At 36.8% G+C, this 23656-nt stretch overlaps 1 protein-coding gene across 2 annotated transcripts in view; it reads right to left on the bottom strand.

Moving 5' to 3' along the window:
• The window catches only part of Arih1 (ariadne RBR E3 ubiquitin protein ligase 1), a 96778-nt gene that overhangs the window by 29505 nt on the left and 43617 nt on the right, over positions 1-23656 (bottom strand). For both annotated transcript variants that reach the window (XM_076925495.1, XM_076925494.1), the window contains 3 exons: positions 19252-19396; positions 8863-8955; positions 8243-8298 (listed from right to left, as the gene is read on the bottom strand). In XM_076925495.1, the coding sequence (XP_076781610.1) occupies positions 8243-8298; positions 8863-8955; positions 19252-19396 (294 nt within the window). The remainder of the gene's footprint in view (positions 1-8242; positions 8299-8862; positions 8956-19251; positions 19397-23656) is intronic.

Genomic DNA, 23656 nt, shown 5'->3' with positions numbered 1-23656 from the left:
AACACCATGAACAAAATCAACTTGTGGAAAAGGGCTTATTTCACTTACACTTCTACAGTAGTTTACCATGGAAAGCATTTAGGGCAGAAACTCAAACAGGGCAGGAACCTGGAGTCAAGGACTGATGCAGAAGCCACAGAACAATACTGCTTACAGGCTCGCTCCTCATGGCATGTTCAACCCAGAACCACCAGCCCAGTGGCAACCCCACCCACAATGGGCTGGGCCTCCCACATCAATCACTAATTAAGAGAAAGCTCTACAGACTTGCCTTTTTATGGAGGCATGTTATCAACTGGTGCTCCCTCCTCTCTGATGTCTATAGCTTGTGTCAAGTTGATATAAAACTAGCCAGTACAATTTCTAAATAGTGTTTATGCATATAAAAAGCCGTAAGTTTAAAAAAAAAAAACCTTTATTCTATAATTTAATATCAATAATAAAAATTTTCCTTTTGAGTCTTTCCCCCTTTGATATGAAACTGTAAACAAATACAAGTAATTAAATATCACATACAACTCTCATTCACCTTTCTATAAATTTGTATATCTTTTTGTAAATATATAACCACCTCTCCTTTCCCTTCCTGTCTTGAAACAAGATCTCACAAAACATCCAAAAGACCTCAAAAAGTCAGTTGTCCCACTCATTCACCCAAGACACAGACACACACAAATAAAGGTTTTCAAAACCCAATAGTCAAAGCATTCCTCTGACTATGTAACTCCCTGTAATTCAGTCACATGGCTGAATAAATTGAGTGATGAACAAAGACCTGTCATTCCCCACATAATGTCTTAATGCTGTTTCCCCTAATACTCAATTCTTTGCCCCTCTCTAATTCAATCTATATTTATGTTAACAGTTGTTAAGTAACATTTTAGAAGTTTAAACAATATATTGTTTCTCCAGCATTATTTGCCAAAACTTGACAAATGGTTTAATTTTTACATCTCAAAGGTTTTCATGCTAAATTTCCTATTTAGAACATCAAAGTCAATACTTCTGCACATTCTTTGCAGAGAAATAAAGGGGCATTAATTTTGTTCTACTGTAAGATAAGCAACTCTAAACCATATATTATCTAAACTATCTAGACATAATGAAAACTTTGTTCATCAAAGTAAGTCATCTCTCAGAGACAAAGGGCAAGCCATTTGTGGAATGGTACTGTAACATATACAATAAAAATTGCTATAATAATAGACCAAACCAAATTTAAGAATGGAAAAATTATTCCAATAAGTGCTTAATGAAAAGAGCTATGGAAGGCTAAAGAGAGAACTCAGTAGGTAAAGGCAAGCTATCAAAAGCTTGATGAGTTCCATCTCCAAGGCCTGTACAGAAGACAGCAATTCCCCCAAGTTGTTCTCTCATCTCCACATGAGTGCCATGGTATGCATACACAATAAAATAACTGTAATAAAAAAATATTTTCAAAAGTTGCCTAAACTGACATAAATGTAAAAGAATGTTTTATATTATCTACTAGAATATTGCAAATTAAAACCACATTACCACAAGAATGGCTAAAAGACTTGAATAGAACTCTCATATTTAGTGAGGAATATATACACATGCATTTTAGAAAATAATTTGGCAGAATCTACTAAACTTAAGTTACTTTGGTCCAGATATAACCCAAGGAAATCGGTGTATAGAAATATTCTTTAAAGTTCTATACACCGGCCAAAAACAAACTACTCAAAACTTCAAGTCTCTATTATGCAAAGAATCGAACATTATACAACAATAACTACAGATAGACACACATACACCATGCCCATGAGGAACATATCCATACACAAAAGAATACAGGCAAGCCAGCTCAGCTGAACAAGTCTGATGATCCTTGGAACCCAAAGTGACAGGTGAAAAACCACTCCTAAAAGTTGTCCTCTGACGTTCTCATATGCTTAGTGGCATGTGTGTGCTATCACTCAAAACTCATATGCATGTGCACACAATAGTAATAAATTTAAAAAATATATAGTACATCATTCCACTTAAATGAAAAGAATTGGCAAAAAACAGGCGACTCACAGCTATTTGCAGTTAAGAGCACTGGCAAAACATAAATAAAAAGAATCAGTGACAAAACAAAAACAGCCATAGAATAATGTATAGTAATTATATGCTTGTTATGTTAGGTTTAGAAATAAAGATGAAGCATAGCTTAAAGACAACAGTTACTTCATATTAAATAGGGAGTTATTAAGAACTGCTTAAGCTGGGCAGTGGTGGTGCACATCTTTAATCCCAATACTTGGGAGGCAGAGGCAGGAGGATTTCTGAGTTCAAGGCCAGCCTGGTCTACAGAGTGAGTTCCAGGACAGCCAGGGCTACACAGAGAAACCCTGTCTCAAAAAACCAAAAAGCAGGCCCAAACACTGAGCAGATTCTGGGCGGCAGCTCTGCCCCCAATCTCACAGAATAACCTGGGCAGTATCTTAGGTAAGGAGACAGCAACACCCGCCCCAAACAAGGAGTAACCAGGACCCACTAGGACCCAGGAAGTCACTCCTGGCCAGGAGTACTGAGCAGATCTTGGGCCCCAGCTCTAACCCCAGTAGTAGTTCTGATACAACCCCACATAGTTCTGATACAACCAAGATAATCGGAAAGACAGGCTCCAGTCAGAGACAGGGCAGGTAGCACTAAGGAGATCCAGATGGTGAAAGGCAAGAACATAAGCATCAGCAACCCAGGGTACTTAGCACCATTAGAACCTAGTCACAGAAAACAGCACAACTTACTACCCCCAAACTGTCCCACGTTTGACTCAAGATTATGTAGTTGATATAGAGAGAGGAGCAAATTGCATTCCACACTTGAGGGAAAGCAATCAACAGAACTCTCTGTGAGAGCCCAAATGTCTGAGGCAGCACAGCTTTTTATGAAGCTATTATGATATAAAGAAATTATAAAAGTTTTTAATAATAAAGCCAGCAAAGTCTCTCAAAAATAAAATCATCAGAAAACCATTAAGCTAGAAATTGTATAGTTGAAAAGTACTAATTTTAGCTCCCCATCCCTAAAAAGATAAAAATGTGTAAATTAAATAAAATTGTGACTGAAGGTTTCAACAGACATAAGATGGCAAAATTAGACAACACATAGAAATAAACAAATTAATAAAAGAACATTAAAAATCCATAAATGCAGGGGGAGGAGGGAGAAAAGAGGGAAAGAGGGGGCTGCGGGGGGCAGGAGAGGGGATAACATTTAAAATGTAAATAAAGAAAATATCCAATAAAAATAAAAGGAAAATGTAAGCAGATCTTCCAAAAAAAAAAAAAAAAAAAAAATGTGTGTCAAATAAAAACACCAACGGGTGTAATGGAAACGGGATCAATAAAGGACAGAAATAACATTCTTCCTCCTCCTCTTTCATCGTTGTCGTCTTCTTCTTTATCATATCGGCTCAGTGACATGAGACTGCAGTGCATACAGACCCTCAGCACCCACATATATAACGGTAACCCACCTATAATCCTAGTATTAATAAATAATGCAGGGACAGGGATCCCTGGAGCAAGATGGCCAGCTAAAGCAGCTGTTCATCTGAGGAGAGACTAAGACTCCCACCCAATGGTACCCTGGGCCTCCACACACATATTCATACTGCCACAAGTACATGCACATATGCTCCCATACAGAACAAACAGACAAAGAAGGGAAGGTGTTTTAAGAAATAATGGGGCTAAATAAGCATAGTGACACGGATACCTATAATCCCAGCATCTGGGAGGTGGGGCTAATATGAACTCAAGGTTTCCCCCAGCCTAGGGTGCATGGGGTCTTGTCTTACTAAGTACAGCAAGCTAAAGGGGTAACTCAGTAGCTAAGGGCAGCAGCTGTTCTTTTATTAGAGGACCCAACCTATGTTCTCAGAATCCACATTAGTTGGTTCACAACCACTTGCAACTCCAGCTCCAGGGGACCTGACAGCCTCTTCTGGATTCTGAGAGCACCCACACCTTTAATCCAACACTGGGAAGACAAGAGGCAAAAGGGTCTCTGTGAATTCAAGGCCAGATAGGATTACAGAGTGATACCCTTACTTACTTCTACTCCATGAAATAAGCAAAACATTCTCAATTTTTTTTAAAAAACAAAAACCAAAAAACATTTAACTTTTTCTGAATCTAGAGTTCGAAACACTGTACACAGGACAAACACAAACGGAACCACCTAGATGAATCACAGTCCAAACCAGAGCACCAAATATGGGAGGAAATTACTAGCTAAGTCATCACCAGAAATATGAGAAGGCAAACAAACAACAAAAATAGTGTAATAACATATCTCAAATGATAATAATTACTAAAAGACCAGGAATACATGCATTTTGAAAAACGTCAAGCATCAATTCATAAATGCTGCAATTTATTCTTCCTCTGGTACTTTATTCCCATTACTTTAGATATTACCAAAAGTCTTTCTTTATCTAATCTGAAATACTAAAAACCAAACAACAATAACAAACAAAAATCTAAATTTAATTTACACCTATATAAATTTTGTGCCTAATTTAAATATCTTTTACAATGACCTGCTTGCTTATGATGTAGGAATATCATCTTTCTAATCCCTGATTTTTTTCGGGGGTGGGGTGGGGTGCATGGCGAGTGTGTGTGTTTTCTCATGTGCACACTACTGCACAAGCACATGTAGGTCAGAGGACAACCTCAGATGTTAGTAAAATTCATTTTGTTTTATAAGACTCATCTTACAAGTGTCTGCAACCATGCTTAGCTTTTTTTTTTTCTTCTTTTTTTCCAGATGTGGGTTATAGGGATCAACTAAGGTACTCATGCTTGCATAGCAGATACTTTTAACAACAAAATTATTGGCCTAGTACTAGAATATCACCTACTAAAAGATCTGGAAAAGCCTGTGATTTCAAGGAAGCAAGGCACAATAGTTTTATGTCTTACAACTTTACCCAGCAACCCATTGTATCAAACAGGAATGAAAATGAGTTTTGGTTGAACTCAGAGAAAGGAGTTTCCAAGACCCTTATAGTTTCAGTGTATACGCTGAAAAACAACCTTTACCATTTGTCAATAAAATACCTGAGAAAATTGAACAACTTGTTAAGCCTAACTGGCTGTCATACTCATGGGCTTGTATCAATTCATTTGATTAAAAAAGATGTTCTAATATATAAGATAACACAATTCTGTATGAAATCTACTGGATATAACTCTTACTGCTCTGAAAAAAAAAATCACATTTCTCTTTATTTGCTACTCACGACTAAACTCATCTTAAATCTTTTAATCTTAAATCTACTGTCATTCTAGTAAAGTTGTTTTTATAGCAGGAAAACCCAATGATCTGTTTTCACTCTTATTCTCATTTATATATAATTCTGGGAAAGTGACACCACCAGTGACCACTTGGTAGCATTCTCTAGTCCCCACCCATTTTGAAGTAGGGTCTCATGTATCCCTGGCTAGCCTCAAACTCAAACTCATTGTGTAGGCAAGGATGACCAGTGCTGGGATTATAGATATGAGAACCACACCTAGTTTCATTTAGGAATAGAACCAAGGACTTTCTACTTGATAGGCAAACCCTCTACCAACTGAGCTAAATTAAATCTAAATCCCTAGCCAGGCATTCTCTATTCCTTTGGTTCCTGTACTTTTCACTAAAAGCACCACCTAATAAAGTGGTTTTTACTACATCTAACTCATGCTTTCTCTTTTTAAACCAGAGATACATTCATCTATGTAGCGTAAGTTGGCTTCAATTTTGTAATCCACGTGCCTCAACCTCTTGAGTGTATCACCCATCATGCCTGACTACTACTTTTTTTTTAAATTCTACATTTCTCCCAGGAGTGTTTTCCATTCTTGCTACTTTAACTGTTAATTACCTTGTTTACTAAATCCCAAATCTAAAGGGAACTAGTTCCTACCCAAATGGACAACTATACTAGAAGTGTTCATGTAACACAGTTTGTTTCTAAATTCTGTTGTTTCTACTTGCTTCCTACCAATATACTAACTCCTAAATCTTTAACCTACATTACAAAGAACCTTCTAAACAAATCTCATTAACCAATATTCCCCCACTCTTAAAGCACCCTCCACTACATCAATGTTGTATTTCTAAAATATGCATACTACAACAGCCTTGACTAGTTTGGATGACAAAACTCCATTATAAATTGTTAAACTCTTTTCATCCCCATCTTTAATAACCCCTCCCCTACTTGGTTAGCCACTGCAAAATACCGAAGAGAAAAGCACATGACTATTTAAAAATAGTGATAGTTTTTGTTTAGCCTTCCCAGCATCTCTTCACCCCAAACTTTATTCCCTTTGTTACTTTTAGTCTTGAGAGATAACCGGTTTCCTCTGAATACTGCTTTACATATAGTTTTATGTTATACTTATCATTATGAACCTTTTGAGGAATGACATTGTAATATGATACCAAAGAAGTTTCCAGTCATTTCTGGAATTAATCACAGGATACAGTACAGTGGATGGGAGGCATAATGAAACTACCACACTGAAGACAAAATACAATGGATATGAATACATCAGGGGACAAGACAAAAACAAGAGGAAGCATGGTGGTAGCTGACTTATTTTTGGTAGCTTTAACAATAATGGAAATAGAATTAACTTGAGACAAACAAGATTAAATGCAGAACGGATAACAGCAGTAAATATGCTGCAAAGAAACCCAAGTAGACTGAAATGAAGAAGGTAGAATGGAGCTAGGTAATGGTGGTAGTGTATGCCTTTAGTCATAGCACTCAGGAAGCAGAGGCAGGCAGATCTACAGAGCTAGTTCCAAGACAGCCAGGGCTGCACAGAGAAACCTTGTCTTGAGAGAGGGAAGAGGGAAGAGGGGAAGGAAGGGGAGAATGGAGGCTAGCAGAAAGGCTCAGCAGTAAGAGTGCTTTCTAACAAGTCTAACAATCTGAGCTGGATCTCTGGGACCCACATGTGCTGTGGTACTTGTGCACACACAAATAAAATAAAAAAATTTCCCCAGCCGGGCGGTGGTGGCGCACGCCTTTAATCCCAGCACTTGGGAGACAGAGGCAGGCAGATTTCTGAGTTCGAGGCCAGCCTGGTCTACAGAGTGAGTTCTAGGACAGCCAGGGCTACACAGAGAAACCCTGTCTCGAAAAACCAAAAAAAAAAAAAAAAAAAAAAAAAAAAAAAATTTCCCCAAGTGGAATATTTGAGCTTCAGTAGCTGTGCTGGTCAGGTTAACTTAGCTTAACTAGGTTAAATTTACTTATTAAAATACAGTGTCATTTTCTTTTATTACTTTTTAATCACAGAAAAGGCTTTCTTTAGGCAATTACCCTAAAACTAATGATGGATCCTTCAAGCCCTCAGTGTGCTTGGCAGCCTCAAATAAAGTCAACTGACGAACCTGAGGCCACAAAAACAGCACTGGCCTAGAAAGTAAACAGCTGGAGTTTATAGCAGGACTTTACTCTGCTTCTTTTTCCATGTTTCATCCATCCAAAGAGGAGCATCTGTCCAGAAGAACTAGTTTACAGCCTCCATCTGCACTGCACCTTTGAAACGGTCAGCAGCATTTCAGCAGAGAGCACTATCCCTGAGCAGTGCAGTGAAGAGCTGTAATACATCAATAAACCTCTGGCTCAGCCTCTGCTTATTGAGGCAGCCTCGGTGGACAATGTAAGTGGTGGAGTTCCTCACAGACTGCCAGACTCAGCTGCACCATAAATTGAGTTTCTACTTTTGGAAAATGTTTTCTTTCTTTCTCAGGTATTATGTACCTATACTGAGTCTATCTGTTCCTGGTCTCCTCTTTAATATAGCACATACATTTTCATAATTATGCACATTCTTTTTTTATTCCATTCCACTTTGTTATTCTTTTATGGATGCAGGAAATCAAAGCCTCACATAGGCTGGTCAACTCACTGAGCAACACTACCAAACTCTCCCTGATCCTGTTTTAGCCTGTTACTCAGAGGACATAAATTAACACATTCACTATCCCATTATACAATTTCAAGATTTACCAAAATTTGGCTCTCACATATTGCTAAATATACCATAAGAATGACTACCTAAGCAAACTGCAGGTTGACTTTGTGTATTATAAAGAAATGAGTGGGGAATAAGTCTCTTGAATTTTAATAATTTACCTTCTCAGAAGTACTAAGTCAAAATTAATTTGGTTTAACTAACAAAACAATACTAAACATGCACAATCTATCAGAAATACTTACATAACTGTGTTGTCATCCACTAAGATATCACAACCATGTGCAGGACACGAAATAGTCTGAAAAAGATTAAAATTTAAACTATGCCTTCATTCAACACTATTTACAGAGTGCTTACCATTGCCTGGCCACTTTCCTAGATTCAGATGACACATTCCTGTTTGCAGGCTCTCAATGCAAATCTCTGTTTGCAGGCTTTCCCTTTGTATGTCAGGAAGTATGGCTTTGAGTTTAACTATCCTTCTAAGTAATCGTTTTTGTAACAGAAGAGGAAAGTTAAAGGCAAAATACCAGACAGCCAGGGCTACACAGAGAAACCCTGTCTCGAAAAACAAAAACAAAACCAAAAAAACCAAAAACCAAAACCAAAACAAAACAAAAAACCAAAAGCAAAATACCCAAGCTCTCTACCAGGATGACCCTGATAGAGATGGTCAGGCTTGCTGCCTGCTAGGAAAACATTACTAGATTAGGCTGCTAACTGGAATGTCACATTCTAAATCTATTTTTTTCCCCTAAGACTTTTAATCTAGAAAAATGTTTAATCCTTAAACTTTTATCTGGTTATATTTATGTAAGGGTCTAAACATTACAAGTAAATGTTATAAGTGAAAATCAATTACCTGTCCCATGCCCTCCTCCATTATTTTGGTAGTTAAATATTCACTCCAGCACTGCATACAAAACTTATGTCCACATTCAAGGCCAGTAAAATACTGTAACAAAAATAAAAAATGAACTTTAACAAAGACATTATTTTTTAAAAGTAAAAGAAAAAAGTGAAACTACATAGTAACTAAAATGCCCATTCAACAATACCTCTAAGACTAACTACTTTGAACATAGACTACCTAATTAACAGGAATACATCTGTGGTTAATCTTTATAAATTTTATGGAGGTAAACAGTAACAAGTCTGAATTATATATACAAATGTATGAAAAACATATTGCTGAACACAAAAAAAACGTTCACTTTTGTTAGCTACTATGGAGATGTAAATTGAACCTCAATAAGATACAATGTCACATACACAAAGACAGAGTATTACCAAGTATGGAGATGGGCAAATTGGAAGCCTGTTCCAATACACTATTTTTGTGAAAATCTATCACAGCTCTGAAAAACAATCAGGCAACAACTACCTCAAAATACTAAATGCAGTTGAAATAATTTCTGTCTTGGTTACTTTTCTAATGCTGTGACAAAACACCATGACAAGGCAAGGTATTGAATGTTTAATTTGGAGCTCATAGTTCCAGGTTAGAATCCATAACCACCATAGCAGAAAGCATGGCGGCATGAAGGCTTACATCTGATTCACAAGCACAAAACAGAGACCTAACTGGAAAACATATGGGTTTCTGAGACCTCAGAGACAAGTCCAGTGACACACTTCTTCCAAAAGTCTCCTAATCCTCCCCAAACAGTTCCACCAACCTGGGGTCGAGCATTCAAATATGTGAACCTGTAAGAACCACTGCGGGGCAAGTATGGACTGTGCTAAACCAGACAAAAGAACTGGTACAGTTGAAGCAGGTACAAAACCCTTGGGGAACCAACTCCCTGCCAAGTTCTATCTGTCCTAGAACATGTAACTATGATAGCCACTGAGAGGAACCATAACAAATGGTCACTGCAATAACAAACAACCTAGACTTCTCCATGCTAAAGACCCCAGGTGTTTAGTCAATGAGTATCCCTTCCTGGCCCTTCCTTCCTGCACCAAGAGTAAGACATACACATTCACACCCAGCATGAAATAAAACAGTTTGGACAAGCAAGGACCATCTCCTTCATCAAGTGGGGAGGGGGGCTTGATTGTAAAGAGCCTCACCTAAATCTCCCTAAGATGGCCTTTTCTTTTTCAGCCCCTCTGTACTCTTGGCACTCATTTGGAACCAAACCAGATTCTAACCGGTCCTGGGCTCACCCATCACCTTCCTGCCTGGCCCGTAGCAGCTGCCCCATTCTCAAATCTCCATGGTCGCCAACATCTCAGTACACAGGAGAATGAGAATCACAGTATCTGTCCCAGATCTTGTTTTTTCATGCCTGGAAAAACACAGGCTGGGACCCCAACCTATCACTGACTATGTTCTGCCTCCCCAGAGCAGCTTGCAGCGAGGCAGATAAGTAGCCCGTCAAACCACTCTTATTCAAAACACACCATATGACGTGCATACTATACTTCCACAGTATATTGCTGAATAGAAATAAAAATATGCATCTCTATAAAACTTTGTACATAGTACTGATAGTTACAACATGCATAATAGTCAAAATACAGAAACAACTTAAGACATTCATCAACAGATACATGTGAAACAGCTATATAATATTTAGTTACAAAAAAGAAATAAAGCTCTGATAGATGCTACAACATAAATAAATCCTGAAAACATGGTAAATGAAAACAGCCAATTATAAAAGTCCTCACACAATTTAGATGAAAAGTACAGAACAGATGAGTCTTTAGAAGAAAAAAAAGATGTTTCCTAGGCCTTTAGATTTGTGGGGAAAGGAGACATGAATATCAAAAGGTATGAGTTTCTTAGGTTTTTTTGGGGGGAGTGGAAGGGTTATAAAAATACTTAAAAATTAAAAATGATCATAAAATAATATGAATATAGCAAAAGCCACATTAAATATTATGCTAGGATAATTATAAAAGCACTAAACTCAACAAATTTGTATTTCTAAATGTTTTTAAAATGGATACAGGATTCATGGAATTATGTGGAATGTAGTGACTTAAAAACTAAAATTTTGTACAGATAGGGCTACACAGTGAAATCCTCGTCTTGAGAAAACCAATTAATAATAACTAATAAACTTGTAGTAAAACGAGATATTTATTGCAAAGGCAAGTGTAGTGTCTTTAATCTGTCTATAATCTAAAACTCAGAGGTAAATGCCAGAGGATGAAGAATTTAGGACCAGTCTTAAATATACAGAATACATCTCAGCATTCAAGAACTTGCCTGCAAGCATGCAACCCTAAGGGTAATTATTGTAACTACAAAATAGTTAAGACCAATAGAAAGCCAGGAATATTAATATGTGCCTATAATTCCAGCAGTATGAGATATAAGGTAAGAGAATCAAAGATATTAGGGACAGCCTGAGTCAAACAGGTTAAGACATGGCCTCAGAACAAAGAAATATTAATAATAGATTATATTCTAATCTTTGCCTACAATGTTTAGAAAGATTAATAACATAAAGACGATAGTTGAACAAAGTACAGTATATCTATAAGACTCAAATAAATGGTTAGCTTGCTTTGCTTTTACCTGACAATATAACTCAGAGGCAGTTTTTATCTAATTTATCTGATGTTCTAAGTTAGATTCCTTAACACTGCCAAATAAATACATAAAACAAAACCAACCTTTCAATATTTATGACTAACATTGCATATGTAATACTAATTTATAATATTTTAACAATACATTAAAAAATACTGTAAAAAAATCCTCTGAGGATTCTATTTTAAAATAGCCTGTATAGCCTTTTTTTTTTTTTTTTGTATTTCGAGACAGGATTTCTCTGTGTAGCCCCGGCTGTCCTCGAACTCAGAAATCTGCCTGCCTTTGCCTCCCAAGTGCTGGGATTAAAGGTGTGCATCACCACTGTCCGGTGAAGATTCTATTTTAAAAACTGAAGCAAGTAATTAATTTATAATGCTAGACTGGTAGAGCTATGTTGACATGGATGTGAGAGCATTCAAGCAATGTTAACATGTTTTACAGTGGCATGTGCCTCTACTTCCAGTTGTTTGGGAGATGGAGGCAAACTATTTCAATACAAAAGTGGCTTGGAACCCTCCGAGGTGCCTGCATTAAACACCAGAAATGGTATGGAAATTTTGAGTAGTTACTGCCCTTCAGCCTTGAGCATCATGGAGACAGTATCACTGGAAAAAAGGACAAATTCCTTTGCAGTATGCATTTATGTGGAAAAACAATCTGGCTTGCTTGTGTTGTGTCCCTATTCTGTTTCGTTTACTTAGAAGCAAATGCTGTTTTCATTTTTTTATATGTACATGCAGAGATGAGCTAATGTAGATATACATGGAGAGAATCTCATGTTCTCTTTTATATTTTGTTACTTTTATTGTAGGGTTTTTAATTTCTGCAGTGGCTCCATAATGGTATGTTGATTTATCTTTTTTCTGTTCTTTAAAGATTTGTGTCTATTATTTAATTTTGTGTCTATGAGAAGGAATGGAGAGAAAGTAAGCACATGTGTCTGCAGGTGGCCAAGGAAACCAGTGTTACTGAATCTCCCTGCAGCTTGAGTCACGGCTGCCCAATGTGCTGAGAACTGAACTTTGGTACACACTCCAGAAGAGCAGAACAAGTGCTCTGGTCCTGTCATTCACCACTTTAAAACAGTTCACTATTAAAGGACTTTTCCTACCACTGTCATATTGACTAATACGTTTTGTAAACATGTGACATCTTAGGGAAGAAATATGTAGACAGGTATATAAATACAAACTGAAAGTTGTTATTGGGTCCTCTTGTAACAGGTGGCAGCAATGCCTACTGGAAGAGAATGCAGTTTCTCACACACACTTCATTACTTCGTCAGAGCTTTACCAACCTCACATTTGAAAAACAAAAATCATATTTGCCCTCATTCTTCTTTATAATTCCTCCAAGACACACACATACAATCATTTGAATAATTTTTTATTCATTTTTAAAAATAGTGAAGTTTCGTATTTGTGGAACGGGTGGGGAGGAGTAGGGGATGCTATGGTTCCAATTGGGTCTGTTTCTTTTCTCAGACATTTCCTTCACATAATTTATTCAGCTTTCACTGGGTTATCCCATGTAACCCTACCCCACCCCCAATTTTAAAGGCCCTTTTTTTTTCTTCTAATTTAGATAATGGGCCTTTAAAATTGTACAATTTACTTAGTTTTAATTTACTTAGTATCCACACCATATTGCCATACAGAAACACTTTTCTTATAGAGTAAAAGTCCTCAGTCTTTAAAGTTAAGCAAGTTTGAGTCTGTTTCTACCTCCATATTGTTTCCACATCATATCCTGTGTAATCTACCTTCTCTGTAACTCCTCTGCAACACTTGAACTTCTCCTAAAGTCGTGTTCTGATGCTGTCTATTCTTGCACCCGGTAGTTAAATCTTCACTCTATCCTCACAGAATCTACTCCTTTTCAATATTTCATCCAACTACGATTCTATCTTCTTAAAATATTCAAGTCATCTTTCTATCTCCCCTAATATTTAACATTTTTTCACATTTCCCATCAAATTTAGTTTATTCCTAGCTCTCCTCTCTCTCTCTCTTCTAAATGGTACTTTTAAAAGTTTATTACATTTTCTAATTAGCTATTATATGAAATATGCTTATAAAATTGATGTTCATGGTATTATATGCAAAGAATTAGAGGACCAACAATTCTACATACAGCGTATCAACTATTAAGTTTTCAGTACAAAGAAGTAGCCATGTAAAGAAGTATAGCCCGTCCTGAAGATAGAATAACAAATACATGGTATGTCAATTTTAAAGCTATAATAATCTCATTACTCTCCATCACTGAAAATGATATGGCACTGACTTGCTACAACATCACAAGAACCTTTCTGTGTCATTCTTTTATTCAACCAAGACACATTAAGACTTAGAGATTAATGGTCATAGTGGTTAATAAATTACTACTCTGTTCACTGCACTTTCTAGTCTGGGGTCTATTATCAGAGAATGTTTTAAAAATGGTAAATTTAGCTAGCAAGAAATGATGCATACCTACAGATTCAGAACTTGGAAAGCTAGTTGAGATAAAAAGATCATGAGATTAAAAAGCCAGTTAGAATAATAGTAAATTTCAAAACAGTTTGAGAATACAGAAAGACCCTGTTTCTAAATGGCTAAATATAAATCACTACATCTGACTAAAAAGAGTGCAAAACCTAAACTATGGTCTGAACATACATGATCACTGCACTAAAAACAGTTTCATTCCAACCACATCCTTACGTTTGCTCCATCATATGTGCCTTTCCTCTTTGACATGTTTGCTTTTAACTACCTCATGTCCAGCTCACTTGATTCCTTGGGCTTTCCCTGACTTAACTCATGAAACTTGGCTATCTAGTCATTAAACATACCCTTGGTTTTATTGATGATTAATTAAAACAAAAAAGAGTTAATAACTTATAGAGAAGAGGAAGTTTAGTTTCTCTCTGACATTTTATTTTACATACATGGCAAGTAATGCAAGCTTTTAATTTTTTTTTTTTTTTGCAAAGGGAGGGGCGAAGCATGAGGAGACAGACTTGGACTCACTATGTAGATAAGGCCAGGCTAAAACTCAAGAGATCTGCCTGCCTCTGCCATCTGAGCACTAAGAGTAAAGGTGTGTTCCACCACATCCAAATAACATATTATTAAAGTTCAGTAAAAATCGTCTTTCTGGGGACGGTAAATTGTGACCACACACACACATACACACATTTTTGAATTTTTCATCTTTCCTCCATGAGAAATTGCTAATATAATCTCCAAAATTAAAGCCATTCTGCTTACATAAATAGAATAATCAAGACATCTATCAGGTCTCTCAAGAGCTTAATTAATGGAATAAATTAAAAAAAAGAGAGAGAGACTGAGAGATGGGTCTGAGATTAAGAAAACATACTGCTTTTCCAAAGGACCCAAGTTCATCTTTCAGCACCCATGTCAAGTAGTAGCTCACAATTGTATACATCTCCAGCTCCAGGGAATCTGACGATTCTGACCTCTATGGGTACTACACTTATGTGCACAATCTGTTTTACCCATATACATAATTTAAAATAAAACAACTTCTTTAAACATATTTATTAAACACATTTATTCTTTAAAATAAAACAACTTCTTTAAAAAGTAAAACAGGATTAGACTTAGATCAAATTCTTTCAAGTAGTGTTGGTGCACCAAGATTCTACATGGAATTTTTAACATGGGGGTGGGGGGAGACTCTGTACCTCTTTTTTGGTGGCGGGGTGTCTTGTTCTCTGAGTCCTGTGTAGTCCTGGCTGTCCTGGAACTCTGTAGCCCAGGCTAGCCTCAAACTCAGAGATTTACCTGTCTCTGTCTCCCAAAAACTATGATTAAAATAGCAAGGACCAACGCATCTGCAGTATATAGTAGAACATGTCTGTAGTCACAGCACTTTGTAGGGTCATACGATCTTCACGTACAGTTTAAGCTATTTTGATTCAAAATAAGAAAGTATTGCTAAGGTGCAGTAAAAGTAGTGACTATGAATTTACCTAGTGCTCATTCCAAAATCTTAGTCAATTCAGAGTGAGACCATGTCTCCCAGACAGTTAATTCCAAAGTACTATGTAAGTTAAGACATTAGAAACATTTATGTAGCTCAGGTGTGTTAATATGTACTTGTAATGTAACTCAGGAAACTGAAGCAGAAGATCATCATGAGTTTAAGGCCAACCTGAGCTACATAAAAAGACCTTGTCTGAAAATGAAAATAACAAAACAAAAACCCTTCTTTGCACATGCTTGGACACACACACACACACACACACACACACACACACTTTATTTAAAAGCCTCTATTCATATGTCCACTGTATAATGGTAAAATTGATTTCTAGGAAGATAAAGGTACATTTACATAAATAATAGGAAATTGTAAATGTTTTACAGCAACCCAAATAAACATGTTTCTTTTTTCTATTTTTAAAGGATTTATTTATTTGACTTAAGTGTATGAGTACACCATTGCTGTCTTCAGACACACCAGAGGACGGCATCAGATCCCATTACAGATGGTTGTGAGCCACCATGTGGTTGCTGGGAGTTAAACTCAGGACCTCTTGAAGAACAGTCAGTGCTCTTAACCACTGAGCCATCTTTCCAGCCCAATAAACATGTTTCTTAAAGAAATGCCAAAACATTAATAAAGCTCCATAAAGGATTTCAGGTGACTCTGCTAAAACTGATCAAAACAATCATCTGCATATATATTGACCTAGAAATGATGAGAAAATAACTAATTGTGTTATATTGTTTGTTAACATTAGTAGTTTCCACTCAGTTCTTTAACCACACAACTTAAAATAACTCTGAGGTTACTGATAAACTTTAACTCCTTAACTTCAAATTCACTTTTCAAGATCTTTTCTGAAGTTATTAGCACTCTTACCTTCCTTCCTTTGATTTCTGCTATGTTTTCCTGCCTTGCTTATCACATCCTGTTATCAATCCCTATGGATCCATAAATGAACTGTGTCTATTGTGGTTTGTCCCCTGAAGCCTGTATGCTGAAGAATTAAGCCCTTAGTTCATGAGGTTACCTTGAAGTTGTAGAACCTTTAGGAGTAGGACTTAGCTGCAGTTTAGTCAGATTAACTGTAAATGCAGAATGCCCCTAGGAAGGGGAAAACTGCACTCCCTGCCCTTTCCTCTCCCTTTCTGTTTCACTCCCTTAAGTCTAGCAGCTTTACTGCACCATGAACCACATCTTAAATTCTGTTCTCCCCACAGACCTAAGGCAAAGAAAATCAAAAACGAAAGCCTTCGAAACCATGAGCCAAATCAAATTGTGTCTCCTCAGGCTGATTATCTCAGGTATTTTGTTACAGCAATAAAAAGTGAACTAACACTGTTTCGTGGTATAATGTGGCCATGTGGTGTCAACTTCATTTTCAACCTAACTGAATTTCATATCTCTAGGAGAGACACGCCCCTAAGGTTTACTTATGAAGATGATTCCAGAGAAAATTAACCATGGAAAAAGACCCACCCTGAAGCAGATGGAACTCCTATCCTGTCTGGGGACTCACAGGGTAGAAAGGAGAAAGCCAGCACTGACTTCCTGACTGTAGAGACAATAAAATATCTAACATTCCATTCCCATAACCATGCCTTTCCTGCTATGATGGACTGTGGCCTCTAACCATGAGCAAAAATAAGCCCAAATCCCATTAAGGTCTATGGTCACAGCAACAGGAAAAGTAACTGAGCTGAGGAGATGCATAGAGATAAATGTGCCTGCTGCTAAGGCTGACAGCCTGGATTCAATCTCCAGAACCCACATGAGGGAAGGTGAGAACCAATTCCCACAAGCTGTCAACTGACTGACCTCCACATATGCCCACTCACAGGGTAAATAAATAAATGTAAAACTTAGCGGGGAGGAGGGGCAGGGAAGTAAATACACAGGTTCCTTCAACATGATCCTAAACTATCATTTATTTATTCTCAAAGTGTTTACCATTCAAGGCAAACGATATATAAACTATATGCTCATTCCCCATTATGCCCTTAAAATTTAGATTTGTCCCTGAAGTGTTAAATTAATGCCTTAAGGTCTCCATCATCTGCTGTATACAAAGCCAAAATATACACTACAAATTTTTGGTCCTGATTTTCATGTTTTTCTTAAGAATCTTGGGAAATACCAAGGGCACCAAAAATATAACTGATATTTCTATGAACTAGCTCCAGTACTCTAGTATTAAAATTTTGAATAAAGGAAAAAGTAATTATATTGAAGGTCAAGAAAAGGGCAAAAGAAAAGTAATTCATAAACTGGAACAAATTATTTAGATCTTAGTACTATGTCACAAACACCTTTGAAATTGTAGGCATGGTAAAAAAATATTTTTTTTCTTTTAAGATTTATGTATGTTGCTCTCTTCAGACACACCAGAAGAGGGCATCAGATCTCATTACACATGATTGTGAGCCACCTTGTAGTTGCTGGGAACTGAACTCAGGACCTCTGGAAGAGCAGTCAGTGCTCTTAACAGCCGAGCCATCTCTCCAGCCCATGGTAAAAATCGTAACTGGCATAAAGAATCTATGCAAAATAAAATGGTGTTAAAACCTGAGTTTAATGTATTTTGAAGTCCCAGTGATTGTATAAGTACATTTGAATTGTGATTTAAGGAAGTAAGTGATACACCTCCCAGGCCATAAAGATAAGAAGAATGTCCAAAGTCAACTTGAAAAATAAAACTTCAACCCAAGGGAAGACACTCAGTGTAAGAACCACAACCAGGACTTGAGAACTCAAAGTTAGTTCTGCACTTTCCCTACCAAACTAGTTCACTGATTATTCTTTTTCTCTAACAACACCCCCCCCCCCAAAAAAAAACCCAGACCAAGTTGGTGTCCTACAAATGAACCCTTTATATCCATATGTAAAAGTCTAAGACTAACAATGAGAAAGCCTCAACAGTCTAGACATAAACACACCTGAGAAGCTCCCGATTCTCTCTCAAACTATGAGAAAGAACTGTTTATAAAAGCAGAAACTATCAACAAAATGGTTGTAATTAGGTAGGGTTAAATATAGTTATAAAAATATCTTAATTCCAATCAGTTGAACATCTTCATGCCACAAATATAATTAATTTTCCTATGGTTACCAATAAGGTAATGTTTTCCTATGAAGACTTCATTTAACCCTAAAATTTATTTACCAAATGCACTAAATGTAGCAAAAAGTACACCACTATAACTCAATAAAACTTACTAACATTAAAAAAAAACCCTATTATTTAGTTCTATTCTAGTCTAATTCTGCCCCCACTTGCCATGTTTAAGAATCTATGTCAGAATAGATATAAATGAAAAATATCTTATGAACTCTTGACAGTACCCTAAAAATCTATATTTTGAATGTTTGAGAATAAGTTAAACTTTTAAATCTATTTTAACCTCTATTAAAAAAATTTATAAATTGTCTACCTATTACACAGTTCTCCAATGGTAGTAAAATAAACTCTAGAAAGATTCCAGCATTTTAATGACAACTTGGACAAGCTTGAAAAACAAAGGGGAACAGGAATGGGAACAGGAAGAGAACTAGGACCTTCGTCTTCCTTTCCTTATTCTAAATCTACTGACAGGCTACAGGTATATTTATTTATTGTTCCCAAGTGTTGTCCTTTGTGTAAGTAATAAAAGTTGATTTACCCTCTTACATAATGCTAACCTTAAACTACCAGGTACTCACCGAGTTAGGGTAGTTCAAGTAGCAGATCTGACAAGGCATATCCTGTGCTGATGACCTTGTATTCATCTGGCGAGTTCGAGACTTTTTACTTGGATTAATTACATGACACTCAGCAAAGAGCTTCTCCAGGTTTCCATCAAAGTACCTGCATTATTTAAACAGAAAGGATGAGAGCCCAGCAAATAGCACAGTTAGAGCTCTCCAAAAACCTGACTTCCTGTAAGGAAAAGCAATTAACTAAACTAAAATAAAAGATCAAACCCACTCTGGTCAAAACAGAAAAGAGGGCATGGTTAAAGGACAGCAAACAGAAGGAGTGTGCACTATGGTTGACTTTTGACTTTTTGTTCTTCATTTTTTAAACTTTGTTTTTAAATACACACTGTGGAAGGTTAAGCAATTAGCATTTAACACAACTGTTACTAAAACTTTAGGATAAAAATTGTGCTACAGCTACAGTTAATTACCTGTGAAGAGTAATCTATTTTAATACTAGACTGTATTTTATACAGATAAAATTTAATCATTTAAATTAAACTACTTTATAAGAGAAATGACTACATATTTCATTGTACAATGAACTTTTCTACATATTTCTGTGAATTATTTCTTTAATTTACATCAAACAATTATATGACCATATGCATACCTAAATATAACATAATTAAAACTCAGTGTTACCAGGAAATGGTATTCCAAGTGCTATCTATAGAACAAATGGTCACTGTCCATCCCATTGCATCCCTCACCCCAACTCTGGAAATATCTGTTTTGTTTTATTTTTTAAAGAAAGGGACTCAGTATGTGCTTCTGGCTGTCCTGAAACTCACAGAGCTCAGTGGTGGTACTAAAGGCATACACCACTATCCCAGTCTAAAGTATCTTAGCACTTCAAAGGGAAAACAAGATGAAAATGAAAAATTTCAATTTGTAAATCAATTCAACCAGCTATAATATTAATAAAGAATATGCTCAACTATGTTTTAGCTTTATTCAAGGTTTTAAATACAGTTATGTTCTTTATACATACAAGAATCTCAATTAAAAGGATCTCATTTAAATGTTAGTAAAATAAACTCCAGAAAGATTATAGCATTTAATGACAACTTGGACCAGTTTGAAAAACAAACGAGAACGAGAAGAGAACTAGGACCTCTGTCTTCCTTTCCTTATTCTAAATCTACTCACGGGGTACAGGTAAGTCTATTTCTTGTTCCCAGGTCCAAATCTCCATCATCTGTTTGTGTTGTATGTTGTAGAAGTATGTGGATGCACGTGCCCCTGAATGTGTGTGTGTGTGTGTGTGTGTGTGTGTGTGTGTGTAGGCCAGAGGACAACTTTGGGTATCTTTTGCTTTCTGCCTTCCTTTTTGAGACACAAACTTTTACTGAACCTAGAATGTACAATTACAGCAAACCTTAGGAATACACCTATCACTGCCTACCTAGCACTATGGTTACAGGTATACGACATCACATCCAACTTTTTGTTGTTATATGTGGGTTTCTGGAGATCTGAATTCATCATGCTTGCCTCACACTTTGCCCACTGAGCCAATATACATACATAATCTACCTACACAAGGCAAATACATATATATCTGGCATACACACCTGTACATACATGTGCGTGTGTGTGTGTGTGCGCGCGTGTGTGCGCGTGTGTGCACGCGCGCGCTCACACACACACACACACACACACACACACACACACACACACACACACACACACACGGCAAAGCTTGGTATAGTGGTATATTCCTGCAACCCCCAAACTTAGGAGACAGAGGCAGGAAGATCAGGAGTTGAAGGCCAGTCTAAGCTATATGAGAAACTGTAGGGAAAAAGAATAGGAACTTAACAAGCATTCCCTGGCATACGAGGTCTGAAAGGTTTTTGTTGTTTTTTCCCCCATTTAAAATCAAGGTTCATTTACAACAAGAAATACAGAACTTAAGTGTTTTGCTGCCCAATTTCCCATTCCACGTTTCACTGAGAAAATGTTGTTAGCCATTTGGACAGAATTTACTTGTTAAGAAGATAATCCACTCCTTTTGGAATTACACTTAGCTTCTCTACTGATTCTGTTTGCTTCCAATGTCACCTGTCCTGTACAGTGTCACCTGTGACACTGAAACCTGCCTGACAAGTACCATTAAAGAGGTCCAGGCTGTATACACCAATACCTGAGTCAAATGTGATACCTAGATCAATGCATTTTTCTGGATCCCCAAACCAGTTTCCAGTATCTAAGATTTCTTTTTTCCACGACCCATGATTCTTCACCTTCAGACTCTTCTCCAGGACTACTTCTGCCCCACAGATTTTCATTTCTCTTGATACCCAAATTATAACAGCATATCTACCTTTGGAAAACACAGGAGTCTAGCCTATGAGCAGCTCCAAGGCCTTAGTTTCAAAACTCATTCTGTTTCCATTCTCTTAACATCCAGAGGCAGTGCTTACAGATTCAAAGTTCTCTATGGGATTTTGCTTTTCACATGACTTAATGCCATTTTGGATAAAAGGAAGAAATAGCAAATCATCCAGGGCATTACAGATCAGGAGGTTGGTTCCTTTCCTAGGCTAACAAAAAAGATTTTGTTTTAATGTGCATTTATTATGAGGTTTGTCTACCCTTGACCCAACACTGGCTCTTTGGACGATATTAGAATCTAATTTAGGGATGATAATGTTGCTCAAGCTCAGATGGTAGAGTATTTGCTTGTAACGCATGAAGCACTGGGTTCAATCCCAGCACTCATAAATCAAGTATATACTTCCAATGTTAGGGAAGTAAAGGCAGGTTTCTTTACATTTATCTATGTTGTGTGTGCATAAGAATGTGCCATGACATATTTGTGGAGGCCAGAAACAACTTGCTGCATTAAATTCTCTCCTTCCACCATGTAGATCCAAGATCAAACTTGGAAGCTTAGACTTGGCAGCCAAAGTCTTTACCTGTTGAGCCATCTCACTGATCCATACATAACTAATTACTTGATACTTTATTTTTTATTTATTGATTGATTTTTTTTTTTTTTTTTTTTGAGACAGGGTTTCTCCCTATAGCCCTGGCCATCCTGGAACTCAGAAAACCACCTGCCTCTGCCTCCCAAGTGCTGGGATTAAAGGCCGGCTTACTTGATACTTTAAAGATGAATATTTAGCTTATTTGTTTCTATACACATATACATAAGTCTGTAAATTCTACTATAACACAGGATACAATGTCTCCCCTAGCCCAGTCAAAAAGTTGTTTAAATAAGTCAAAAATAAATAAAATTTTAGTCAACATACAGAAACAAAATGTAAGCTTAAAAAAGACATAAAATTGGGCTAAAGTGATGGCTTAGCAGTTAAGAGACAAGGCTGCCCCCTTCCAGAAGCCCTGGATTTGATTCCTAGAACCCATAGACTAACTCATGTTTATCTGTAACCCAGATCCAGGGAGCCGATAAGAAGGCACCTCACACACATGGTACACAAATGCACATTCATAGAGGTGAAACACTCAAACAAAAAGAAAAAAAATTAAAGATACAAACTCTGGGTGCAAAATAAAAACTCTCAGCTGACCTTACAACAAATCAATACCATTCAGAATCAGTGAAAATTCTATACCTCAGTTTTTCCCCCTTTGCCATTCAACAAACCTATTGTCTTTGGTTTTCCAGGCAAGCATTCTACTACTGAGCTATAAACTTCACCAGTTGCTAGATATTATTCTTTTGACTCCTAGAAATTTTGAAATACTAAGAACTTGCTGTTGACATAAACAGTCAATTAATACATATTTTGTATGTCAATATGTATGATGATTGAATTAGTTATTTTCTTGTTATAATCAAATATCCTGACAAAAGCAACTTAGGGGAGAAAAATTTAACTTCTAATTCCAGAAAAATTAAAGACTACCACAGGAAGAAGACCTGACAAAACCAGGAAAGCAGCAGGTGCTGCAGGCTCAGAGCAAGAAGTAGGGCTAGGTTTTAAGGCTTCAAGACCAACCTCTAATGACCTACTTCTTCCAACAAGGTTCCACAACTTTCCCACCCTAGTTAGGGACCAAGTGTAAACAAACGCCCGAGTCTATAAGGGAGATTTTACATTCCAGCTACAACAGTGATAAAAACACAAACCTTGAGGTCAGATATATATCATAAGGAAGTAACCTTAAAGAGACACTACTCATGAATATAGTGCCAGAGCTAAATGTAGCAGCCCACAGGAGGTAGCTATAAACTTACTAAGTAGTACAAGCAGGTACTATAGTTACTATATATATATATATATATATACCTGAGATTTAATACTGCCATTTTACATTTCCCTCCAGCACATATGGCTCCCTGTAAGATCTATGTGAAATTTATGATTAATGTTTAACTTACTATTATTTCATG

Source organism: Arvicanthis niloticus, chromosome 26, assembly GCF_011762505.2.
Source record: "Arvicanthis niloticus isolate mArvNil1 chromosome 26, mArvNil1.pat.X, whole genome shotgun sequence".
In the NCBI taxonomy this organism is placed as follows: Eukaryota; Metazoa; Chordata; class Mammalia; order Rodentia; family Muridae; genus Arvicanthis; species Arvicanthis niloticus.
The sequence above is the reverse complement of the archived record's forward strand: the minus strand, read 5'-3'. Positions and strand labels throughout refer to the sequence as shown.